At 45.4% G+C, this 22360-nt stretch overlaps 2 protein-coding genes across 4 annotated transcripts in view; one reads left to right on the top strand and one right to left on the bottom strand.

Annotated features, from left to right (window-relative positions):
* The window catches only part of ITGB2 (integrin subunit beta 2), a 47200-nt gene extending 42015 nt beyond the window's left edge, over positions 1–5185 (bottom strand). Inside the window, exon 1 of one of the 2 annotated variants that reach the window (XM_083707383.1) lies at positions 5054–5185. The gene's annotated coding sequence lies outside the window, so the exon portion shown is untranslated. Of the gene's footprint in view, positions 1–1536; positions 1667–5053 lie in introns of those variants that run through there. The other variant, XM_083707384.1, reaches the window with a different exon arrangement.
* The window catches only part of SLX9 (SLX9 ribosome biogenesis factor), a gene marked incomplete at its 5' end in the record, with an annotated part of 35145 nt that continues 16910 nt past the window's right edge, over positions 4126–22360 (top strand). Inside the window, 2 exons of one of the 2 annotated variants that reach the window (XM_083714918.1) lie at positions 4126–4280; positions 6606–6708. In XM_083714918.1, coding sequence (XP_083571044.1) covers positions 4146–4280; positions 6606–6708 — 238 coding nt within the window. Of the gene's footprint in view, positions 4281–5149; positions 5285–6605; positions 6709–22360 lie in introns of those variants that run through there. The other variant, XM_083714919.1, reaches the window with a different exon arrangement.

Genomic DNA, 22360 nt, shown 5'->3' with positions numbered 1-22360 from the left:
AGGGGCTAAAATAATAAACAATAAAATAAGGGGTCATTATAGGACATATTGGGTCAAGCCCCTCTGTCCCCCTCATCATGATAGTGCTTGGCATCACAGTGTAGACTTTTGCAGTTGCTAAACAAGGAAACAGATTGGTAGCAATTGTGGTGAAATGTTGCCGGTCCCCTGTGGGGTGTGAAGCACATCCTGATTCTGATGCAACCTATCAGGAGTTAAGTAAAAGATGCCTCACATGTGCGTAGTCATTTTCTGAGACTTCCTAAAGTAAAAAAATAACTACCTGACAATATGTATTGTTACAAAAACATTTGCTGGATAATAGTGCATCCTGACTGTCCAGGGGGAAAATCTCACAAAACAATAAATCCCACTTAGCTAAATGGTACATCTGCACGTTCATATGAAAAGTTTATTGGCTTTTCATTTCTTTTCCTTGCACACACTCAACATACCAACATGTGTGGCTACATCTAGCCTTATATTCCTTTATAGTATTGCATTAAATGCTAGATCTTTCCTAGTTTTATCAGTAGGAAAAGCGGCTGGGGCCAAATTATGTGTCATACATAGAATACCATCAACTCTTAGTGCAGAGGGTGACAGTTTTAACCATGATTCATGTTTCAGTGTAACTAGAGCGGCATGCTACTGGTTAATAGAAATGGTTCCTGCACCACAAATGTTAATGTATAAATTGAAGTTACAGATTTGGAAGAGAAGATATTCTCCATACCTGTGTTCAGACAAAGTAGCCCACTGGACTGTGACCTGGCACTACCACCACACAAACATATGATACGACATAAAGACATGACCAATAATGAAACCATTACTATGTATAAACAGGCCATACCATTAGAATGATGAGCCGGATCCTTGTATACTGTAAGATGCTGTTTAATAAATAGTAATTGATGTATACATAAAATGGCATTGTGGCTTTATTACTGATTTGGTAGATTCTAATAATAAGGGGTGGGTTTTTTTTGGCGATTTTTCAATCCCAGAAGCAACCATGATTTAGCTTACAGCTTTAAGGATGCACATAAGTGAGTGGCGGAGGAATCCTAAGCACTGGGTGGAATCAGCAAGGCAGAGCAGGGCAGCGGCTCCACCATCTCCAAAGCTCTGCTGATTCACGCTGACTAGGACACACAGTATGCGTGGTATGGGGTGGTGTGAGTTTTCTACAACTGTTTGTTGCACAGCTCGAGTCTTATGCAAGTCGAAGGGCTCAGATCAAGCCCCTCCCTGGAGAAAGGCATCTGTGCTCCCCCACCCTGCACGAGCCAGTCTCACTGGGTAAAGTGGAAACAATCCAGCACAATTTCCATGGCTGCCGTGAGGGCATCTGCTGTGGACAAGGACATCCATGACATCCTAACTCCCTCCAGCAGAAAGGATTTTGTTTACTTATTGTTTATTATTAACTTTGCAAACCGCCCTTTATCTCAGCCTAGTTCACAGCATAAAAATACAAAATGAAAACACTACATAATAAAAACACAAACAAAAGCAGACACATAACCACACCTGGAATACTGTGTCCAGTTCTGGGCACCACAATTTAAGGGGGATGTTGACAAGCTGGAAGGTGTCCAGAGGGCAGCAACCAAGAGGATCAAGGGTCTGGAAACTAAGCCTTATGAGAAATGGTTGAAGGAGCTGGGTAGGTTTTGCTTTGAAAAGAAGAGACTGAGAGGAGCTATAGAAGTCATAGGATTGTAGAGTTGGAAGGGACCCTAGGGGTCATCTAATCCAACCCCCTGCAAGGCAGGACTATGCTGCTATCCCATATGACAGCCATCTTCAAATTCTCAAGGGAAGATGGAGCAAGCTTGTTTTCTCCTGCTCCAGAGGGTAGGACTCAAACCAATGACTTCGAGTTAGAAGTGAAGGAAGGTGAGGACAGGTGACCCCACCTAGGCCCGAAGTCACCCCCCCCCCACCAAAGCAGGCTCAAAGCTTCTCAGAGCTTTTCAAAATCATTTTTCTCAGCAGCTAAAAGGCATTAGCTAAGCATCAGAAACATTCCGCTTGCTGTAACTAAAAAGATTGCAACAAAGGTAGGGAAACAGTCCATTGTTTCTCAGGCCTTTCTGATGCCTTCTGGCCTTGCTAAAGAACCACATTGCAACTTACTTTCTGTCCAGGAACCATGCCAGAACAAGAGATTGAAACATATCTGAACACTCTGAAACCCTTTTCCTGGGAAGGGTGCCAAGAGTCCAATAGTCCCAAGACAGCTTTCTGTTCATGCTCAGAGGAACTCGTGGGCAGGACTCCTGAGGGAGGAGAAAAGGGGAGGGATCTGGAGGGGTATATATGCTTGTGCACATGATTGTGAACTCGTGCATGCTTTTTGTGACTTATCACACTTGCTCCTTCTACCAGTTCATGGATGGTAGAAATAAAAGCCTTTTCTCTGAAACTATTCCTTGAGTGTCTTTTGACTCCCACTTCCCTTTCCCAGGCGCAATATTTTTCCCACCAAGGGCAAAGCCTCATAAGGCTACAGAAGAAAGGTGATTCTGGCTAAATAAACATCAGGAAGAGCTTTCTGACAGTTAAGAGCTGTTTTGACCGTGCTTGGATAGAAGGTGGCAGACTCTCCCTCCTTGGAGGTTTCTCAGCAGAGCTTGGATGGCCATCTGTCATGGATGCTTCAGCTGAGATACCTACATTGCAGGGGGTTGGACTGGATGATGATAATAATAATAATAATAATAATAATAATAATAATAATAATAATTTATTATTTATACCCCGCCCATCTGGCTGAGTTTCCCCAGCCACTCTGGGCGGCTCCCAATCAGTGTTAAAAACAGTACAGCATTACATATTAAAAACTTCCCTGAACAGGGCTGCCTTAAGATGTCTTCTGAATGTCAGGTAATTCTTTATCTCTTTGACATCTGATGGGAGGGCGTTCCACAGGGCGGGCGCCACTACCGAGAAGGCCCTCTGTCTGGTTCCCTGTAGCCTCACTTCTCGCAATGAGGGAACCGCCAGAAGGCCCTCGGCGCTGGATCTCAGTGTCCGGGCTGAACGATGGGGGTGGAGACGCTCCTTCAGGTATACAGGACCGAGGCCGTTTAGGGCTTTCAAGGTCAGCACCAACACTTTGAATCGTGCTCGGAAACGTACTGGGAGCCAGTGCAGATCTCTCAGAACTGGTGTTATGTGGTCCCGGCGGCCACTCCCAGTCACCAGTCTAGCTGCCACATTCTGGATTAATTGCAGTTTCCGGGTCACCTTCAAAGGTAGCCCCACGTAGAGCGCATTGCAGTAGTCCAGATTGCAGATGACCCTCGGGGCCCCTCCCAATTCTACAATTTTCTATTTCGGCCTGGCCCCTAAAGGCGTACCATGGAGGCAGCAGGCGAGCCTCCCTCGGGAGCATAGCTGTCAATGTTTTCCTTTTTTAAAAGGAAATTCCCTTATTCCGAATAGGATTCCTCACAAGAAAAGGGAAAAGCTGACAGCTATGCTGGGTAGAGCCATCCTGTGGGTCAGGAGGGCTGAAGTCTGTGGGGTTCACCTGGGGAGACAGAGGCAAGAAGGTGGAGAAGGAAGAAGCGGCTTCGAAGGGCGCTGCTCGTTCCTCGTCCCTTGGTTCCCCCCTTTCTGGAACAGAGAAAGAGAGAAGCCGGACTTGGAGGAACCAGACAGGCGCCCATCTTGGACCCCAGGGCGCCCTCACGGCCTCTTCTTGCCTGGCCACAAGCCCCGACGGAGGCGCCCGAGACCGAAGGGAAGGCGCAGGCCGCGCTCGCCGACCGAGAGAGACCCGCCGGCCTCCCCTCAGAAATGGCGGCCTGACGGGGGCAGCGAGCGGGCGAGGGCATTTCGCGGCTTTGGTGGGCTACCCTGGACCCGAGGGCCGCTGCCTGCGCCTGCGTGCTCTCCGTTCCGGCGCGGCTCCCTCTTCTCCCCCGCTTCCCCCGGCCTGTCTGGTGGCCTCCGTAAGCCGCCTCGAGGCCGCGCCAGGGAGAAAGGCCTTCTCGGCGTGGCGCTGAGGGAGACGGCAGCACGTGGCGCGCGGCCTCGGCGCTTCCCCGGGGCGCCGTGAGGGGGCGACTTCCCTCGGCCTTCTCCCGAGCCTTCCTCCTGCTTCTCCTCCTCCTCCTGCCGCCGCCGCCATGGTGGGCAAAGCGGCGAGGCGGCCGCGGCTGCACCTGGCGGCGCCCAGGCCGGCCAAGGGCCTCTGGACCCCCGGCGAGGACGAGGCGCCGCTCCCGACGGGCGCCCAGGCGGCGAGGGCCACGGCGGGCGAGGTGAGGCCTCTGCGCTCCCTTCGGCGCCTCCACGAGGCCGCGCGGGCGGAGGCGGCGTCCGGCGTTGCCGCGACCTCGCTTGGGGGTTTCGCTGCCTGGTTCGCGGCTGCCCTGCCAACAGGTGGACTGGATGCCCTCGGGGTTCCTCCCTCCCCCCATGAGCTCGGGAAGGGGCTGGGCGGGGGGCGGAGAGTGGCAGGCAGGCGAGGCGCCCCTTCATGGGGGGCATCGGGTCTTCGAGCGCCTCGTCCGCCCCATTGGCGAGGCGGAGGGGGAAAGGATGATGCAGCCTCCTCGCCCCCTTCCCGCTCCTTTTGCAGCACCTGGCATGGGGGGGGGTGCAGGTGCAAGTAAGTAAATGGAAGGGCTTAACTCGCTGACCATTGCGCCCCAGATAACTTTGTTCTTGCCCCCCCCCCGAAGTACGTCCAGCCTGCGCCCCTGGCACCAGGGGGGAAGGGCGTGTGCCAGGTGTGTGGGAACCTCAGGCCCGCCAGATGTTGCAGAGCAGCAGTTCCCAGCAGCCCCTGGGGCAACATCTGGGCAGTTGACCTACGCAGCAGTGCCTGAGAAAGTTGACATCCCTCTAGTGGCGTAGCGTGGGTTGTCAGCACCCGGGGCAAGGCAAGTAATTTGCGCCCCCTAACCCCCAGATGTTGCGCCCGGTGCGGCCGACCCCCCCCCTGCACCCCCCACGCTACGCCACTGCATCCCTCGAATCCTTCGTCAAAAGCCCAGGGCTATTTCTCCAGAGAAGAGGTGCTGCGACTCACCCTGAAGGCCTCCTTCCTTCTCTTGGAATGGCAATGGCACCCACCTGAGAAGGGCCAGGGCTGAGTTCCAGCTGGAAAAAAGCCCTGGTCCAGCCCATGGCACTTGGTAGCACCTACAGCGGTAGACCAAAAGGAGCGGTGTGCGCCTTCAGAGCTCGGAACAAGGCTCTCCACAAGATGGTGATACAGGACACGTTTCTGGAGGGTAAAACTTTCTTAGGACAGGAGGAGATGAGGAGTGAGCCATGGCAAAGTTTGAAAGGATCCTGCAACTGCCGCTTCAGTTTAGGGGTGGTTTCTTCAATCGTTTTATCGCCTTTACTTTTTATTCACCAATTTGGGTCAAAAGTTATAGTAGAAGGTAAAAAAAAAAAAGAATATCCACTGATTACAGAAATAATTCTTTGAGAATAAAAACTGATCAAAATTTTGCTTTTATACTTGAGATATGGTAAAGTAACAACTCTCCAAATGAGTATATTCTGGCCAGTATATTTAATGCTTTTGTCATAGGTGTTGCCAGGATTTGTTTTTTGAGGGGGGCAGACTGTTAGGGGGCAGAACAAGTTCTGTGATGCAGTTGGCCAGTTAAGTACAGTGGTGCCCCGCAAGACGAATGCCTCGCAAGACGGAAAACACACAAGACGAAAGGGTTTTCCGTTTGCGAGTTGCTTTGCAAGACGAATTTCCCTATGGGCTTGCTTCGCTGTCCCGGACGGCTTTTGAAGGCAGGCGGGGGGGAGCAAAGACTTTTGCCCCCCACCCGCCTTCAGAAGAGGTCCTGGACCTCTTCTGAAGGCTGGCGGGGGGCAAAAGTCTTTGTCCCCCCTGCATGCCTTCCCGGGGGCTTTTAAATCGCCCCGGGACAGCAGAGAAGTCCTCCGCTGTCCCGGGGTTTTTTAAAATGCTGGGGGTGTGAAGAAAAGCCCTTGCCCCCCCCAGCCTTCAGAAGAGGTCGGGGGACAGACTGTCCCCGGACCTGGTCTGAAGGTGGTTTCCATAGGAACGCATTGATTGATTTTCAATGCATTCCTATGGGAAACCGTGCTTCGCAAGACGAAAAACTCGCAAGAAGAAAAAACTTGCAGAACGAATTAATTTCGTCTTGCGAGGCACCACTGTATTTACTTGGGGGGGCAGTCGTCCCCCCCCCGGCTAGGCCCATGGCTTTTGTCCTCCTGCTCATGGATGGTGCAGTAGAAATAGCAGCCTAATAGAAATGCCATGTTGCACTTGTAGCAGCAAAACTGAACACCTTCATTTGCCCCAGCTGCAATAAAACATGTCTCTCCTTTATTGTTCTTACAGCAGGCCCTGTAACTCTCCAATGGTTTGACTTTACTCTCAAAGGTGCCCTTTTCTATTGTCTCCTGAGACAGACGGATGCCAGCAACAACAACAGTGCATGGGACAAAGGGAATAGTTACATCACATTTTATTCTTAACATGTTTTTTAATCACATCTGATGAAATGTATAGTAGTCCACCTGAGCTTAGGCCATGATGAAGGTGTCACAAGACTCTTTGTTGTTCTTGTCTGTGTTGGGACCAGGTATTTATGACCTCAAACGTCTTTGCTGGAGTGAAGATTGATCCAAAAAGTCTGGTGAAGACGTTGGACATTGATGTGAAAAGCATTTCTTCAGCCATAAAGGGTAAGAATTAAGGATCTTCTAGTACATCTGCCTCACAGTGACAAAGAATGCAGAAATTCACTTCCTGAATCAAACCTATTCTCTTCCTAGCTTCAACAATTTGTAAATTGGCTAGATTCTTTGGAATGGGTTACAACTTTTTCCACTAAAAAGTGCATTCTCATTAGCTGTTGAATTTTAGACCACCAGAAGATGTTAACCCTATTTGCATACAGTTTAAGGTTTTTCTCAAGCTGGCAACACCTTTGAAGCAGTTTGTATGAAACTAGGCATAGTTTTGGTTTGTTGAACTATTGTATTTGAATGCCCTTCCTGGAACAAGACACTCTAATAACATAGCAGGGTACACTGCCTACTCTACCTGTGGGCTTATCCACACTTGCCTTTGCCTCACGCTTTCTAGGCACTGATCCGTGCTTTAAAGTGCTGTGTCTGAGCATTCCCCCCTGTGCGTCCCCGGCAACAAACCCACTTTCTAATGCTGACTTGGACCAAATGGCCGTTTGGGTTTTCTACAGATTGCAGCTCTGATTCAGCAGCAAAGAGTGGATATTTGTGGGAAAGTACTGGGACATGAAGAAAAAAGCACTCTGGCACAGCGCTTTAAGGCGTGGGCTGATGCCAAAAAATGTGTCACCAAAAGAAGTGTAGATGAGCCCTTATGCGCTGCTTATCACCCCAACCCCCCAATATTTTAATTAAACTTCTTAATGAAAACGATACAAATTACACCATAAAGTAGCCAGAAGCGTCTGCTTCAGCTTCACAAACGTGAGGGGAAAAGAAATAAGAGAGATTTCTGGGGCAAAGGAACTATTTAGGGCTTGCAAAACACCAAGTGTAAATTGGGAGGCTTGTGTATGGTCCAAGCCAGAGGGGAGGGGAGACAGAAGAAGAGGAGAGTCATTTCTCATCCTTGGGGGGGCAGAGCATTATGTGCTACTTGTGAGATGCCTCTTGGATCCTCATGCTAGGACTGAGTCATTAATTGGGTGGGAGCCCTTATCATCTCTAACTTGCCAAAGCAGCGTCATGGGCGGCTTCTGCTTTTGAATTGTTTTGAGAGGTTTCCCGTTGTGTTATGAATGTTAATATTTTATTATTATTATTTTTTGCAATAATGAAAATGCATAATGTGCTGCCCTGTGGAAATTCAGGCAGTGCATTCGTGCACATTGTAACTTCGTTTCTCAAATCACCTGACCTTTTGCATTTAACACTAAACTGTAGCTTATTGTGAGAGGGAGGCGCAGCCAAGGAAGTGTCCTGGACCCGGCTGTTCTTCTGTTCTTAGGCTGTGTGCCCAAGCCTCAATTTTCTGCTCTTCCCCTGTTCCCTCTCCTCCTCTAGCACCCCTGTGAGGAGGATGTGCTTTTAAACCAACTTTTAAAATCTAAAGTCAGGAAAATGGATTAGTTTAAAACTGGGTGGATGAAGCCAGGGGCAAACTGTTTACAAACTAAATAGATTCTCTTGAGTTTGGATGTAGTAGGGAATGCAAGTGAGTTTGAAAACAAAAGTGCACGCATTGGATCTGCTTGTGGCCATGTCAAAGCTGGTCAGGGGAGGTGCAAGGCTTGAGCCAAAGAGTCCTTGGGCACTCAACAGGCCTTGCAGAATGATGCTTTCTTGTGTTTAAAGGTTTGCAAGAAGTACAGTAAAATACATTCTGTGACTTACTGACAGTTCCTTCTGAGCTCTTTAGATATAAATATTTCTGATTTAAAATTAAAACTAAAGCATGAGAGATAAGCCATTCAGAATGAAAATGAAAGCTTATGATGTATGTAATAAAAGCAGTTTCTATTTCAGTGTTCAAAATGCATTAAGTTTTTGTCTAGTAAATGCCCACAAAGGTCGCTGTTATAGCTGTTCTCTGCATTATGAACATACTGGTTTTGCAGGGTAATATAAAATTGAAATATTATGTTTAGTAATCTGTTTTTTCTCCCTGGGATGCACAGGGGCCTTGGAGATCGCAGCTGTAGATGAGCTCATTATTGAGCTGGACCCTGCGCTATTTTTTAGCTGGAGAGAGTGGGACTCAATGTTACTTATTTCAAGAAGAAAAATGTTAGTATTAATAGTCATATAATCTAAATGTTGGTGAAAGGAGTTTAACAATTGAGAGTCTAGCTTCTAGCTCATGAGAATAGATTTTTAAGTACAGTCATACCTTGGAAGTTGAACGAAATCCATACCAGAAGTCTGTTCGGCTTCCAAAACATTCGAAAACCAAAGTGCAGAAGCTCTGTCGGACGTTCGGCTTCCAAAAATAGTTCACAAACCGGAACACTCATGCCAAAACGTTTGAGAACTAAGCTGTTCAGAAACCAAGGTACGACTGTATACAGTATTTTAATTTTAATTATGGCCTGGTAATACTCACGGCCTTAGAGAGGTTCAAGTGCTTAATAAGGAATGTGGCAGCTGTTACTTTCCTGATCTCAAGTTGCATCTATAGTTTGTGATGATAACATTTCATATAGCAAGGCACTAATCTAGAATGCTCTGCATTTCATCTGGCAAATTCAATTCCGTGTTAGCCAGTGCTGTGCAACCAGTGGGACAATACCTGCTCCCATCTGAAGCGGCAGGGTTAGGAAGGAAGCTGGGGCTTTCTATGGTAAGTGGAAATAGCACACTTGCCACAGTGAGTGAAAAATTGGATGCTTCAGTGTGGGAATGAGCAGTTCTCTTTGTGGAGGTTCTCAGCATCACATTAGATTGATGTGTGTGTGTTGCATAAAAACTTAAATGATCTCATTAACTAATGGCAGGTCTTCACAATGTTCATAGGTCTTGGTGTGCTTGGTTTTGTTTATACCCTTTTTCTTCAGACTCATGGAAGGGACCCTCCAGGTTCTCTTGTCCATCCCCCTGTAGTCCAATCCTTACTGTTGTTTAATGTGGATAGTAATCTTCCTCTAGGGATGCAGGTGGCATTGTGGCTAAACCACAGAGCCTAGGGCTTGCTGATCAGAAGGTCGGCGGTTCGAATCTCCGCGACAGGATGAGCTCCCGTTGTTCGGTCCCAGCTCCTGCCAAGCTAGCAGTTCAAAAGCACGTCAAAGTGCAAGTAGATAAATAGATACCGCTCCAGTGGTAAGGTAAACAGCATTTCCATGCGCTGTTCTGGTTCTCATGACTAAGAAGTGGCTTAGTCATGCTGGCCACATCTCACTCTATAAGCCTAGGGAGCTGGAGCTGGCGTTTGTGTGTAGACAAACGCCAGTTCCAGCTCCCTAGGCTTATAGAGTGAGATGAGCGCGCAACCCCAGAGTCGTCCGTGACTGGACCTAACAATCAGGGGTACCTTTACCTTTTAATCTTCCTCTACCACCATGAATTTGCTGTTGTCCATGTGATGTTCTCCTCCAGCTCAGTGCCTTCCTACACTTTCTCTTCCCTTGTCCTTCATTTTCTCATACCATGGGTACTCCAAAAACAAGAGGATGTGAAAAAATCCTCTTTGAGGGAGGGGAAAGTGTGGGAAAGCAGTGAGCCAGAAGAGAACCTCATATGGACAATGGAAAACTAATGGAGGTTCAGGACGCCTGCTATGCACATTAAACAGCTGTGTGGATGAGCCCTTCCTCTACTTCGTTTTCTGTCAGCAGGTGGCAACATTTATTCTACATACCAGAAGCAAAATTTTCAAACAGCCTTGCTGTTTATTCCAGCAGTTCAGGTCTTGGAATTTACATAATGCATTTAATTTTAGCCACTCATTTGCCCTAGATTTACTTATTTATTTGAAGGATTTTTACCCCATTCTTCAGCCCAAAAAGGCTTCCATAGTGGCTTACAGTGATCCAGTCCCTCCCCTCAGGCTTGCACAATCTCAGAGATGTGATGGAACAGGATTGGGAAGGAGAAGCAAAGCAAACTCCAGAACTAGTACTAACTTATCTTCCTCGCAACCAGCTGGAGGAAGCTCTTGTCAGGGAAGAGTGTCTCTGTCCACTGTTTGGCACATGCGTAGGTGCCAGAGGGGCTGGCAAAAATGGTTGCTGTTTGTATTCATTTGCAAAGCTGAATAAGCCCTACATTTAAATTACTGTACACATTTGACATGCTGAATATAATTTGTTTAAACTTCTGTGGTTGTTTATGGACAAAGCTTTGGCTGTGAGCCCTGGAAGACCTGCTCCCTGCCTCACAAGCCTTTTCCCATCTGGCCTGCAAGCGCAAGGCCCTGGCTGTCTGGAGCTGAGGAAGCCTGTGTAGTTTTTGCCCCATGCACCAGCATGCTGCCTATTCACCACTGCATCCTAGTTATGCTTGAGTATAGTGATGTGTGACTCATACGGATATGAACTCTTTTAAAGTGCTGCTAGGCAGTGAAAGGTTATGCATGAGGCTAAAAATCAAGTTAACATCTAAAATATTTTCCACCGTCCTTTTATAGGAAGAGGGGGGCGGGTGACCTACCCCTTTGTCTTGAGCCCAGAGGTAGAGCTCATTTGGAGCTCTTTTGCCTGAACAGGAGGTGCAAAGAGTGGCAAGCAGGACACACCTCTGCTCAGAGTTCTTTCGCTGGCTGCTTCCCCACTTCCAGCTGTTTTTGCCAGTCATTTTTTTAGGCATTTTTAAAGCACCCTTTACTAGGACGAGCATTTTATGAAAATAAGATAAAGTGTATTTCATAATAAACACAACTTTAAAATAAATAAATAATAAGGTAAATAAAATAAATAAAGGTACATTAAAGCATAGTTCACAGCAGCATTAAACATACTTAACCCATTAGTACCTGAAAGCCTAACAAAACCTCATCATCATAATTTTATTATTGGTACCCCACCTATCTGACCGGGTTGCCCCAACCACACTGGGCAGCTCCCAACAAAATATAAAAACACAGTGAGACATCAAACATTAAAAGTTTCCCTGTGCAGGGCTGCCTTCAGATGCCTTCTAAAAGTCATATAGTTGTGTATTTCCTTGACATCTGACGGAAGGGCGTTCCACAGGGTGGGCACGACTGAGAAGGCCCTCTACCTGGTTGCCTGTAACCTCACTTCTCACAGGCAGGGAACTGCCACAAGGCCCTCAGTGCAGAATGATGGGGGTGGAGACACTCCTTCAGGTTTACAGGGCTGGAACCATCAGCAAACTTTTTCAGCAGAGGGCCATTCCACTGTCCCTCAGACCTTGTGGGGGGCCAGACTATATTTTGAAGGGGAAAAAAGAACGAATTCCTATGTCCCACAAATAACCCAGAGATGCATTTTAAATAAAAGGACACATTCTACTCATGTAAAAACACGCTGATTCCCAGACTATCCGCGGGCCGGATTTAGAAGGCGATTGGGCCGGATCTGGCCCCCGGGCCTTAGTTTGCCTACCCATGATTTAGTGCTTTAAAGGATTAAAACTTAATGAAGGTACCACTGTAGTTGCATCTTCCCCAAAAATAAAGATTGTGAGCAGTTTGACAACTAATATTCAAAAGTAAATTAGTGCCATTTAGCTGCTTCTGGCTTTGGCCCATGAAAAGCCTTCTTCCATATCTGAGGCACACTTCATAATAATTTGGAGTCATTATATGAATGTTTGCAATTTTTTAGTGCTTTTGATTGGATTTATGTTCAGTTCAACCCCTCCTTTCCTCTCTTTGTTTTTTTTCTTTTTCTGTAGTGTTTAGATTATAGACTTTCAGTGGGGATCTGTTTCGTTTAACTTTGTTTAACTACTATTGACAGTGGTTTATAAATCATATTAAACTTGACTGTTAGAAAAAAAATACGGCGAACTTTTACAGTCTGGCTTATATCTCTTATTAGGTGTGATTTTCAAATCACAGGGAAGCCCACTGAAAGATCTTACATATTGGTGAGAGCAACCTAGGGCCTGGGTGGAAGCAGGCCTGTGAAGCAGCAGATAGGAAATAAAGCTGTACTTCCAGCATCCCAGATGTGAATCTCTGCCTTCTTGGATGTGCTGTCAGATGTGGGCCCATGGGAGACAGAGAACCTTTGAGGTTCCCTTCCCCTGACATAAAGCACAGGGGTGCAGTGGTGCCTCGCAAGACAAAATTAATTCGTTCTGCAAGTTTCTTCGTCTTGCGGATTTTTTGTCTTGCGAAGCACGGATGCACCCTGGTATTAACGGTTTTAAGAAAACGGAAACAAACTCGCAAGACGTTTCGTCTTGCGAAGCAAGCCCATAGGGAAAATCGTCTTGCGAAGCAACTCAAAAAACGAAAAAACCTTTCGTCTTGCGCGTTTTTCGTCTTGCGAGGCATTCGCCTTGCGAGGTACCACTGTATGTTAAAAGATCAAGATTGGAACCGTGATTGTGTGGAGTTGGCAGTGAGCTTTGGACATTCAAATAACTCTTTAAGATGCTGTAAACTCAAGATGTCAGCATCTGGAGTCTAGGATTGGGTGGTGTGTTTTAATAGTGGGCTTTCCGTAACTATCTCTTGTTCTGTCTTTCTGCTCATCTACACTAATAATAAATCTCTGCATAGTGCTGCTGAAACAAACGTTTTATTTTGGTACTGGACTTCGTGTACCATCATGATTTGTTATTGCACTCATGGCAGCTTGTTCTTCCAGAGCATAATAAAAAAGGGGGAAGAGTAACTCTGTCATGAGGTTGCATCATGGCTTGGAGCACTGCTCCCAATGGGGCACGTGAAATCTTGGAATGGTCTAAAGATTGGCCAGCACCTGCTTGGCTAATATTCTTGTAAAAATAACAAATGTGAAACAGATTGGCTGTCCTATTGCAGTATCAGTTGGCATGTGTAGAGATTTAAAATTTATCTTCTTTCATGTAGTGGTGAAGTGGATAATCAGATAAGAGAAAGCCGTCGTGTTTTCATTTCCAGAGTGGCTACCTGGCTCAGATAAAGATGCTGGTTCCTACTTTCCGTTCCACAGCATTTCATAACCCAGAATTCTGTTCAGCTCCCTGCACAACAGCTGCAGATTGCTGGCTTAACTCTTGACGCATAGTTGTGAAATAAATAGATCAGTGTTTTAGCTATACTCCTTTCTGTGCAATTTATTAGAAAGACTTAACAAATCAAGGGCAATGTCTGAAATAGGGTTCTTTTTAGTGCATAAAATGTTTAGGATAGCCATAATAAAAATAATAAAAATAGTAGTAGTAACAACAACAACAAAAACAGCAATATAATAATGATGGTGATGTTACCTGGTGTCATTTTACAAAATTGTCACTATCAGTGTCTCTTCATGTTGTTGTGCAGTGCTGCTTTCTGAAAAGTGCCCTCTCGACACTCTGCTGAGGGCTTTCCTGGATTGCCAGTATATGGTTCTTTTGAAATGGTGTCTTTATGGAGAGCAAGGTTTAGAAACATTAAGCCTTGGTGGTTTGTGTATGGCAATCCTGTGTGCCCTCTTTTTAAGGCAGTGATAGGCAGGGTTCATCTACCATTGGGCTAAGAATTCCCTCCAGAAATTGGGAAACTGCAGGCCCTCAGCTTCAATCTGTACCTCCATGTCCTCCATCTTCAGTGGAATATTTAGCATCACCGGTGAGCATTTGCACCCTTTTCTGCTACTTGGAAAAGGGGAGACTGGTTGCTCCAGGCAATCCTTTCAGCACAGCATCTCCACTAGTCCTTTTTATCTTTCACTCCTCAGAACATTAGATCCTTTTTAGAGTTTATTTTTGCTTTGGCAGGAGGAGAGCTTTAACTTTAAGCTATTGGTGCCATCTCCCACCCACCCTGTCCAATTTACCTGTGTTTTAAAATCAACCGTGGAGACCCTTCTCCATGTTCCACCGCAAGAAATGATGCATTTGGTGGCAGTGTGAGAAAGGGCCTCTTCTGGGTTAGCATCCTGACTATGGAACATGTTCCCTGTGGTCTGGTTGGCTCCAGAAGTATGGCAATCTCCACACCAACTGAAACCATTCCTGGAAAACCAGATGTTCTAGCTTTATTGGATGAGTGGACCTTTATGAAAACTTCTGCTGTTTTTCTTAATTTCTATTCTCATGTGAGTTTTAATTGTTGTTTTTATTAGTTTTTTTTATTCTGATATAGTTCATGATGTAAGCTGCCCTGATTAAAGCATGATATGAACCTTTTAAATAAATCCCTGCAGTGCTGTTTTGCTTTTATCCTCACATTGGTTTGGTTGAGTAGGCAAAGAAGAAGAGGGCGCTGATGGGGGCCAGGGAAGAAAGCAGGGATGGAATGGGGGGGCTGGAACATTGAACAGATGCATTCTCCACTGCTGAATGTTATTGCAGGGCCCCACGTGTGACATATAAAGCTGAAAGGGTGACATCCAGTGTTGCATGGATGGCTTTCCCCTTCCTTTCCCCCCATGTCTCCTGCGCCATGCACAGTCTGCTCCAGAGGGACCCCTGGCATGTTTGGGGGCGGGATATGCTGAAATGTTGAGTTTCATCATTTATTTTCTCTTGGAATACCTCTACCCCAAGGTTTGTGCAGTTGGGGGTGAGAGGAGAGGAATCCAGTGTCTGGCAGAATGTATATCAGTTTCTGGTTGGCACCATTTGAGACAGAGAATGTTAGCGTATCAAATGAGGGACTGATATGGGCAGAGGGAGACAGAGAAATGGCTTTCTCATTACATTACAGTCATACCTCGTGTTGCATCTGCTTCATGTTTCATCTTTTCGCGTTACGTGCTGTGGCAACCCTTCCGGAACGGGTTACTTCCGGGTTTCGCCTCTTGTGCATGCGCAGAAGTGCTAAATCACGCTATACGCAGAAGCACCAAATCGCACCGTGCACCTGCGCAGACACAGCACTTCGACTTGCGGACATTTCACGTTACGGACAGGCCTCCGGAACGGATCCTGTCTATAACATGAGGTACCACTGTACAGAACATATCCTCAAGTCTCCCCATCTGTGCCGTGAAAAACTTACCTTGCCGTATGTAGAGATCCCAGAATAGAAAATAGATTAAAGCTAAAGGAGTCCCTCCAGCTCCAATGTTGAGAGGCCTGAACACCCACCCACCCAGGCTCCTGTTTCAGGCTGCTTGGAGCCCTGAAGAAGAACACTCCTTGAGGGAATGGTCAGCAGAAGGGGCGAACTAGGAATAACTGCTCTGCAAAGTGATTTCGTTGGGGAAAACAGATGTTCTGCCTAAGGACCCCATTTGCTTGAGTATTTTGCAAAGAAAATACACCTTCCCTGAAACTTAGCAGTGCCGCATCAATGTGCATGGAGTACTCTGCACATTTTGTTCTATTCTTTTAAATCCTGGCTGGCACAGGCTCTGCCATTCAGTTCTAAAGAAGTGAATTGTCTAAGGCTAAATGGCCTTTCTCTTAAGTCAAACAATGTGGGGTTTTATCTCTTCATGGGGCAAATGCAGACTCTGCAGCATTCAGTGAAAGCTTTTTGATGGTGTCCCAATCTGATTTCAGGTTGATTGTGCAGATTCTATTTGGAAAGCAAGTTCTGTGAGTGAGATTAAGGGGTGTGCCTAATCTTCTTTGGGGATTTATTTTACGTAGTTATTTCACAACATTTATATACGGCTTGATTTATATTCCCCTTTCCTGTAAGAAAATCTAGAGGTGGTTTGCAAAAAGGTGTTTTTTTGTTTTTATGAGAAGAAGTTTTGAGTGGACAGGTCATTCTTGACTACATTGTAACTGCCTGAGGAAATGAGATAGCAGCGCACTCAGTTGACCTGCATAGAGAAACTGCTGCATGTTTGGAGGTCAGGTGGTAAGCGGATAGGAAGGTCAGTTTAACAGAGTTCAAATCAATTGGCTTAATTACTATAGAACTGATAGGTTTTGAATTATGTATGGATGCCTCCTTGGAGAGCCACAAGAGAGGAATGAAATAAGGCAGGTGGAGATGCTGTGGGCAACTGCTTTCGTTCTGGAGAGTCAGACTGACCCCCATGGAAGAGCTCTAGGCATTGTAGGCCACCTGTGTGGTTTGTGCCAAGTGGTCATCCTAAATATGCAAGAAGGAGTGAAACAAGAATGGGACTGCATCTCAGATATTTAATTCTCAGCTAGCCACAGTGTGTACTGTTTCAGGTGCCTATGGCCTTAAAGGAGAATAACAAGCTCAAACAAGAACCCAATACTTGGTTATTAGAATTCATTTTTAGTGGAAAAGGGATATGTTGTAAATAACCTCTGCCTCATTTGTAGAACCGGAAATCAGTTGGGTTTCAGTGCCATTGGGTTTGATCACAGCCTAGCAAAGTTGTCTTGCCCAATCTGTCTTGTTTTCCCAACCTCAGAATTGTCCTCCCGTTTGTGAGGCATCCTTTAAGGAGGGGTGGAGCCTCCTTCCGACACTTTGCTTCCCATATAGGCAGAGCCAGCAGAGAAACACCCTCCTCAGCCCCACGTCTCTTCCAACCAACCATGTGGTTGGAACCATGTGCAGTGATCTCAGGTTACTTACAGGTAGGCAGCATGGATGTTCAGTTTCTCAGTGAACACAAAAGAGGTCTGGCATTGGTTCTCCTCAGCAGTCTCTGTTGGAATACCATTATTGCCCAGGCAAAATCCCAACCCCAATGGAAAGCCTTTTCTATCTCTTTTGGTCTAGGTGGGTCAACTGGCCAGGCTGGTGGAGGTGGATGAGACAGTCCTAAGGCTAAGAATGCTTTAATGCCAAGTCCTTTTTTAAAAAAGAAGTTTTAATAAGATATAATGCTTTTACATTTAAAGAAACTTAATAGCCAATCTCTTGCCACTTTTTAAACTGAAGAGCAGAATCCTATGACGTTCCAACAACAACTTGCTTTGTGTTTTTATGTGTAGGAGGTAATGCCTGTGTGGAAGGAGCAGGTGATGATGCTTGGGTGTTTAAACATGAATGTATAAAACAGAAGCAGTGACCAAAACTTCTGAGGGCAGAAAGGCCTTGAAAATGTGCCTATTTCCTCTCCCCCCCCCCCGCCCACAACCTCACAATGTCTATGGCAGCAGTGTCTCACACTGAATGTAACTGACCTGTGGAAAGGACTCTATGAATTGAAAACAGAGATGTTGCATGTACCCTTGTTAAGTCTGAAAAACCTTTCATAAAAACAACTGTTATAAAAAAGGGTGAGGGCACTGCAGCTACCGGTAAATTGTATGCAAGCACAATATACAGGGTGAGTCTTTTAAAAGAGGCCCTGTGGACCATGTGTACTCTGTATCCATGGGGCCTCTTTTAAAGGACTCACCCTGTATGAGACTGTAGTATGAGTCTGTTGCTTACACAGCAAGGAAGGTCGAGTGAATGGCCTAACATTTCAATTTCTATGCTTTGTGGTACTTGAGTGATTTTTGTAAAAAGAAACAAAACCTTAAGTCTTTGCTCAAGCTAAAGGCTTCATGAACATGTGTGTTAATGTAGTATTTTAGTTTATTTTTTGTTAAACAGAATTCCTCATACTTTGAAATTAGCCCCCTGTTATTTTCCATATTGTTTTATTTACCAAATGTCACTATTCTCTTCTAAAGAAACTACGCCTAGTACTTAATGTGAGTATTCACATAACAGAAGTGAAGTTGCTTTCTCTGTGCAGCGCAATAGGAACAGATTTCAGCTTAATGTCATGTCAAGTCAGCTAATCTACTTAGAGCAATTTAGGCAGACACAAGGCCATAATATTCCCAGATTACAACCTTTCATCCCTTCATTATTATTTTAGTGTGAATCTGGTGGGTTATTAGAAGCAAGATGTCTGTGTGTGTGTGTGTGTGTGTGTGTGTGTGTGAGATAAAATCCCATTTAATAAAACTTAGGAAATCTCTCCAAGGTCAGCTGTGGGGAATGATCTTCAAACATACCACAAAGTGCTCAGTTTCAATTCTCATTTTATATCTGGTTTATACAGTATTCTTTGTTGCAATCACAGTAAAACTCCTGTTGCTACCAGTAGTAGATTGCCAGCCTACTTCAGTCACGCCTTCAAAATAAGAAATACTGTATCAGGTAAATGATATAATAATAATAATAATAATAATAATAATAATAATAATAATAATAGATAAAGGACCCGTGGACGGTTAAGTGTAATCGAAGGCAACTATGGGATTGCAGCGCTCATCTTGCTTTTCAGGCCGAGGGAGCCGGCGTTTGTCCACAGCTAGCTTTCCAGGTCATGTGGCCAGCAGGACTAAACCGCTTCTGGTGCAATGGGACACCATGACAGAAGCCAAAGCGCATGGAAACGTCATTTACCTTCCCGCCACAGTGGTGCCTATTTATCTGCCTGCACTAGTGTGCTTTCGAACTGCTATGTTTATTATTGTTGTTGTTGTTGTTGTTGTTGTTGTTATTATTATTATTATTATTATTATTATTATTATTATTTCCCCAGTAACTCTGGGCGGCTTACAGCACATATAAACACATAGTAAAAGTCAGACATTAAAAACTTCCTGATAACAGGGCTGCCTGCTCCCTCTTGTGAAGTAAGTATCCCAGAGATGCAGCCCAAGAACCTTGCTAATTTTGTGTTGACCTTCTTAGGCTGGACTGTGTTGCTTGAGGTTTCCCAGGCTCCCCTTCTGATATTTCTCTTACCCTGCAAGAGTTGACCCAGCGTGCACAACTGAGCCTACTTCAGTAGAGCTCAAGAGACTGGACAATATTGTTTGGAAGGACATATTATTGTCATCATGTTGAGTTGGAAGGGACCATGAGGGTCATCTAGTCCAACCCTCTGCAATGCAGGAATCTTTTGCCTAACACGGGGCTCAAATTCGCGGCCCTGAGATTAAGAGTCTGCTTCTCTACCAATTGAGCTATCCCAGCTATCACATGGGTCATGCTCTTTCAACTTCAAACTGGACAAGGTAAACAAACAGCAGGCAGACAGGAACTTGCAGGAAATAGACATTTAGGTGGTTGAAGAAACTATGATATGAACTTATTTCTGCTTTTAATTGTGTTTGTCATTGTTGTCCTGCACAGAGAGACATCATTGCAACCAATGAGAGGACGGAAGGACTGGGGGATGGTGGTTTAGGGAATCAATAAGTATTGGGCTTCAGTTTATGCTTGGCTAGCCTGTGCAGGACTTATCTGGCCAAAGGCAAATCCTTGATTTTGCAAAAGAGTTTGGTTATTTTTTAAGCAATTTAGTTTATGTAAAGTGAGGCTTTGAGTTTGAAACTGAGACTTGAATTTCAAACCAGAAAGAGCAGGGAGTTTTGTAACTTGATAGCCATCTTTGTGCAAGTGCACTCTGTGATTGTTCTGTACTAAGGGTGGGTGGGGTCCAGGCATATACTTGCTTCTGCAAGGAATAATGGCATTACAGTCTCGCCCTGTGCTCTCATACTCATTTTTCTGAAGAAGATAATTGAAAGGTGGCTCATTCAGTATAACGTGTCTTCTAGTCTGTTGTTATTGTGGTTACAACTGACTCAAATGCTGATGGCGTTTTTCTCTGAGATGCCAAGAGGTTGTTACATGGAGCTGTTTGACTTTTCCAGAGCCATGGTACTTAAGCAAGGTGTTGCTGGAGGAGAATGACTTCAATTGTTTCTCAAAACACCGGGCCACTTAAAGAAATGAGCATCCCCACGTGCCTGTTCCTTCTGTAAAATAGGCATGTAAAAATGATAAATGTTTGGTGTTTTCCCTCAGACCTTCACCTGTAACCAGAGTGCTGTTGGTGTAAAGGAAATGAAATTCAATTTCTTTTGGAGAAGATGTGTTACAGCGTTTAAGGTTAAGTGTACTGAACACTTTGAACTACTTTTAAGATGCAGTTTTCTTTTCCTCAAAATGAGTGTGATGATCTTTTCTTCATAATTCCTTTCTGTCTTTGAACAGCCCGATGGAGCATGGTTTTCAAATATTTCTTGGAACTAAGGCAAATGAGGATTCACAGGTCTCCTTCCCCATGTTTCTTTTAAGCATTGACTTGCTAGTTTCTCAATTACCAGATTGTGGTTGTGGCCACAGAGTTTTAGGGGATTTGGGTGCACTATTCTAGTGTCCTTGAATTGGTAGGGTGTTTTGGCCTGTGCTGATGCTTTGCTGATCCTCAAAAGGTGATTGGGAGGACTGGAGGACTGTGGAAGAGAAATGGTACCTATTTTCTCTCTTGGGGTGTTTCTACCATTGTGCCTGAACATGGAAATGAAAATTTGAAAGCCTGAATGTCCCCTTGTAAATCAGAGCAATTATGCTTTATGACTGCAGAGTTAAGCAACTGCTACCAAACATTTGCTAGCAGGAAGATGTATTCAGTTCCTTCACTCTCACACATACTTTGACATATCTAATCACATGTCAGCAATCATACTTGAATGTCTGGAGATACAGAACTAGAAATATAAGCCATTCAGAAACTTGCCTGGTGCTAAATTGCTCAGATGATACACTGATTCACAGTGCCAGCTTAGGTCTGCTATCGTAGAATAGTAGAAAACTTGGAATTGAAATAAGCAATCTTGCCACACAGAGAAGTATTTTCAGGCCCCTACTTTATCACTAGACTTTCATTACAAGCATCTACAGCAGTTTCTGCATAGTCTTGTACAGGGGTATTTCTGGTTGCGAACAGGATCCGTTCTGGGGGCCCGTTTGCAGCATGAGCAGAATGCAACCCGCAGCGGCACGTCTGTGCACGCACTGGTTGCGATTCACCGCTTCTGCGCATGCACGTGACATCATTTTGCGCGTCTGCGCATGCGTAAGCGGTGAAACCCGAAAGTAACCCTTTCCGGACGCAGCCTGAAAAAACGTATCATGAAGCAAACGTAACATGAGGTATGACTGTATAAATAAGTGTGCATCCCTTGTTTGTTGGTACAAAATGGTTGTTGGCCACAAGTTTGCTGGCCGACTGATTTGCACAATTGGGGACTGAATTATGGCAATAAAATACAGCAGTTCTTAAATTTCTTGAGTGTTTCTGTCAGTACAAGACAGCATTCTGTCACAGGCAGCCTAAGGCCCATGGGCCAGATCCAGCCCAATCGTATTCTCAGTCCGGCCCACGGATGGTCCTGGAATCAGCGTGTTTTTACATGAGTAGAATGCGGCCAATAAAGCGAGATGAGCGCCGCAACCCCAGAGTCAGTCACGACTGGACCTAACAGTCAGGGGTCCCTTTACCTTTACCTAGAATGTGTCCTTTTATTTAAAATGCATCTCTGGATTATTTGTGGGGCCTGCCTGGTGTTTTTACATGAGTAGAATATGTGCTTTTATTTAAAATTCATCTCTGGATTATTTGTGGGGCATAGGAATTCGGTCATCCCCCCCCCCAAAAAAAAATAATAGTCTGGCCCACCACAGGGTCTGAGGGATTGTGGACTGGCCCACGGCTGAAAAAGGTTGCTGACCCCTGGCAAAGAGTCATGTGCCATCGTAAGGCTAAAAAGTAGTTGTGGCTTGAGCTTTTTGTAAACTGGAACCTACTTTGTGTGAGAGAGGGGTGTGTGTGGGTGGGTGTGCCAAAAGCATTGCATGTTTTTCATTTGAACCCCTGTATCTGCTTGGCTTGACATTTGGCAAGGTTTGCATAGAGCTAGAGGGGGGAGGGATCCCTTTTCAGAACCTCTTGTCTAGCCTTTAACTTGTCTAGTTTTTAACTGCTTGACTTGTCACCATAAATGAGCAACTAAGGACTTCACCCAGGAGGATGAGCTGCCAGAAGAGTGGTGCCACGTTCAGCCTCTCTTCTGACAGCCTGCAGCA

This window comes from Podarcis gaigeae (genome assembly GCF_964106915.1).
Source record: "Podarcis gaigeae genome assembly, chromosome: 1".
Classification (NCBI taxonomy): Eukaryota; Metazoa; Chordata; class Lepidosauria; order Squamata; family Lacertidae; genus Podarcis; species Podarcis gaigeae.
Note: the sequence above shows the minus strand (reverse complement) of the source record. Positions and strands in the feature narration are given on the sequence as shown.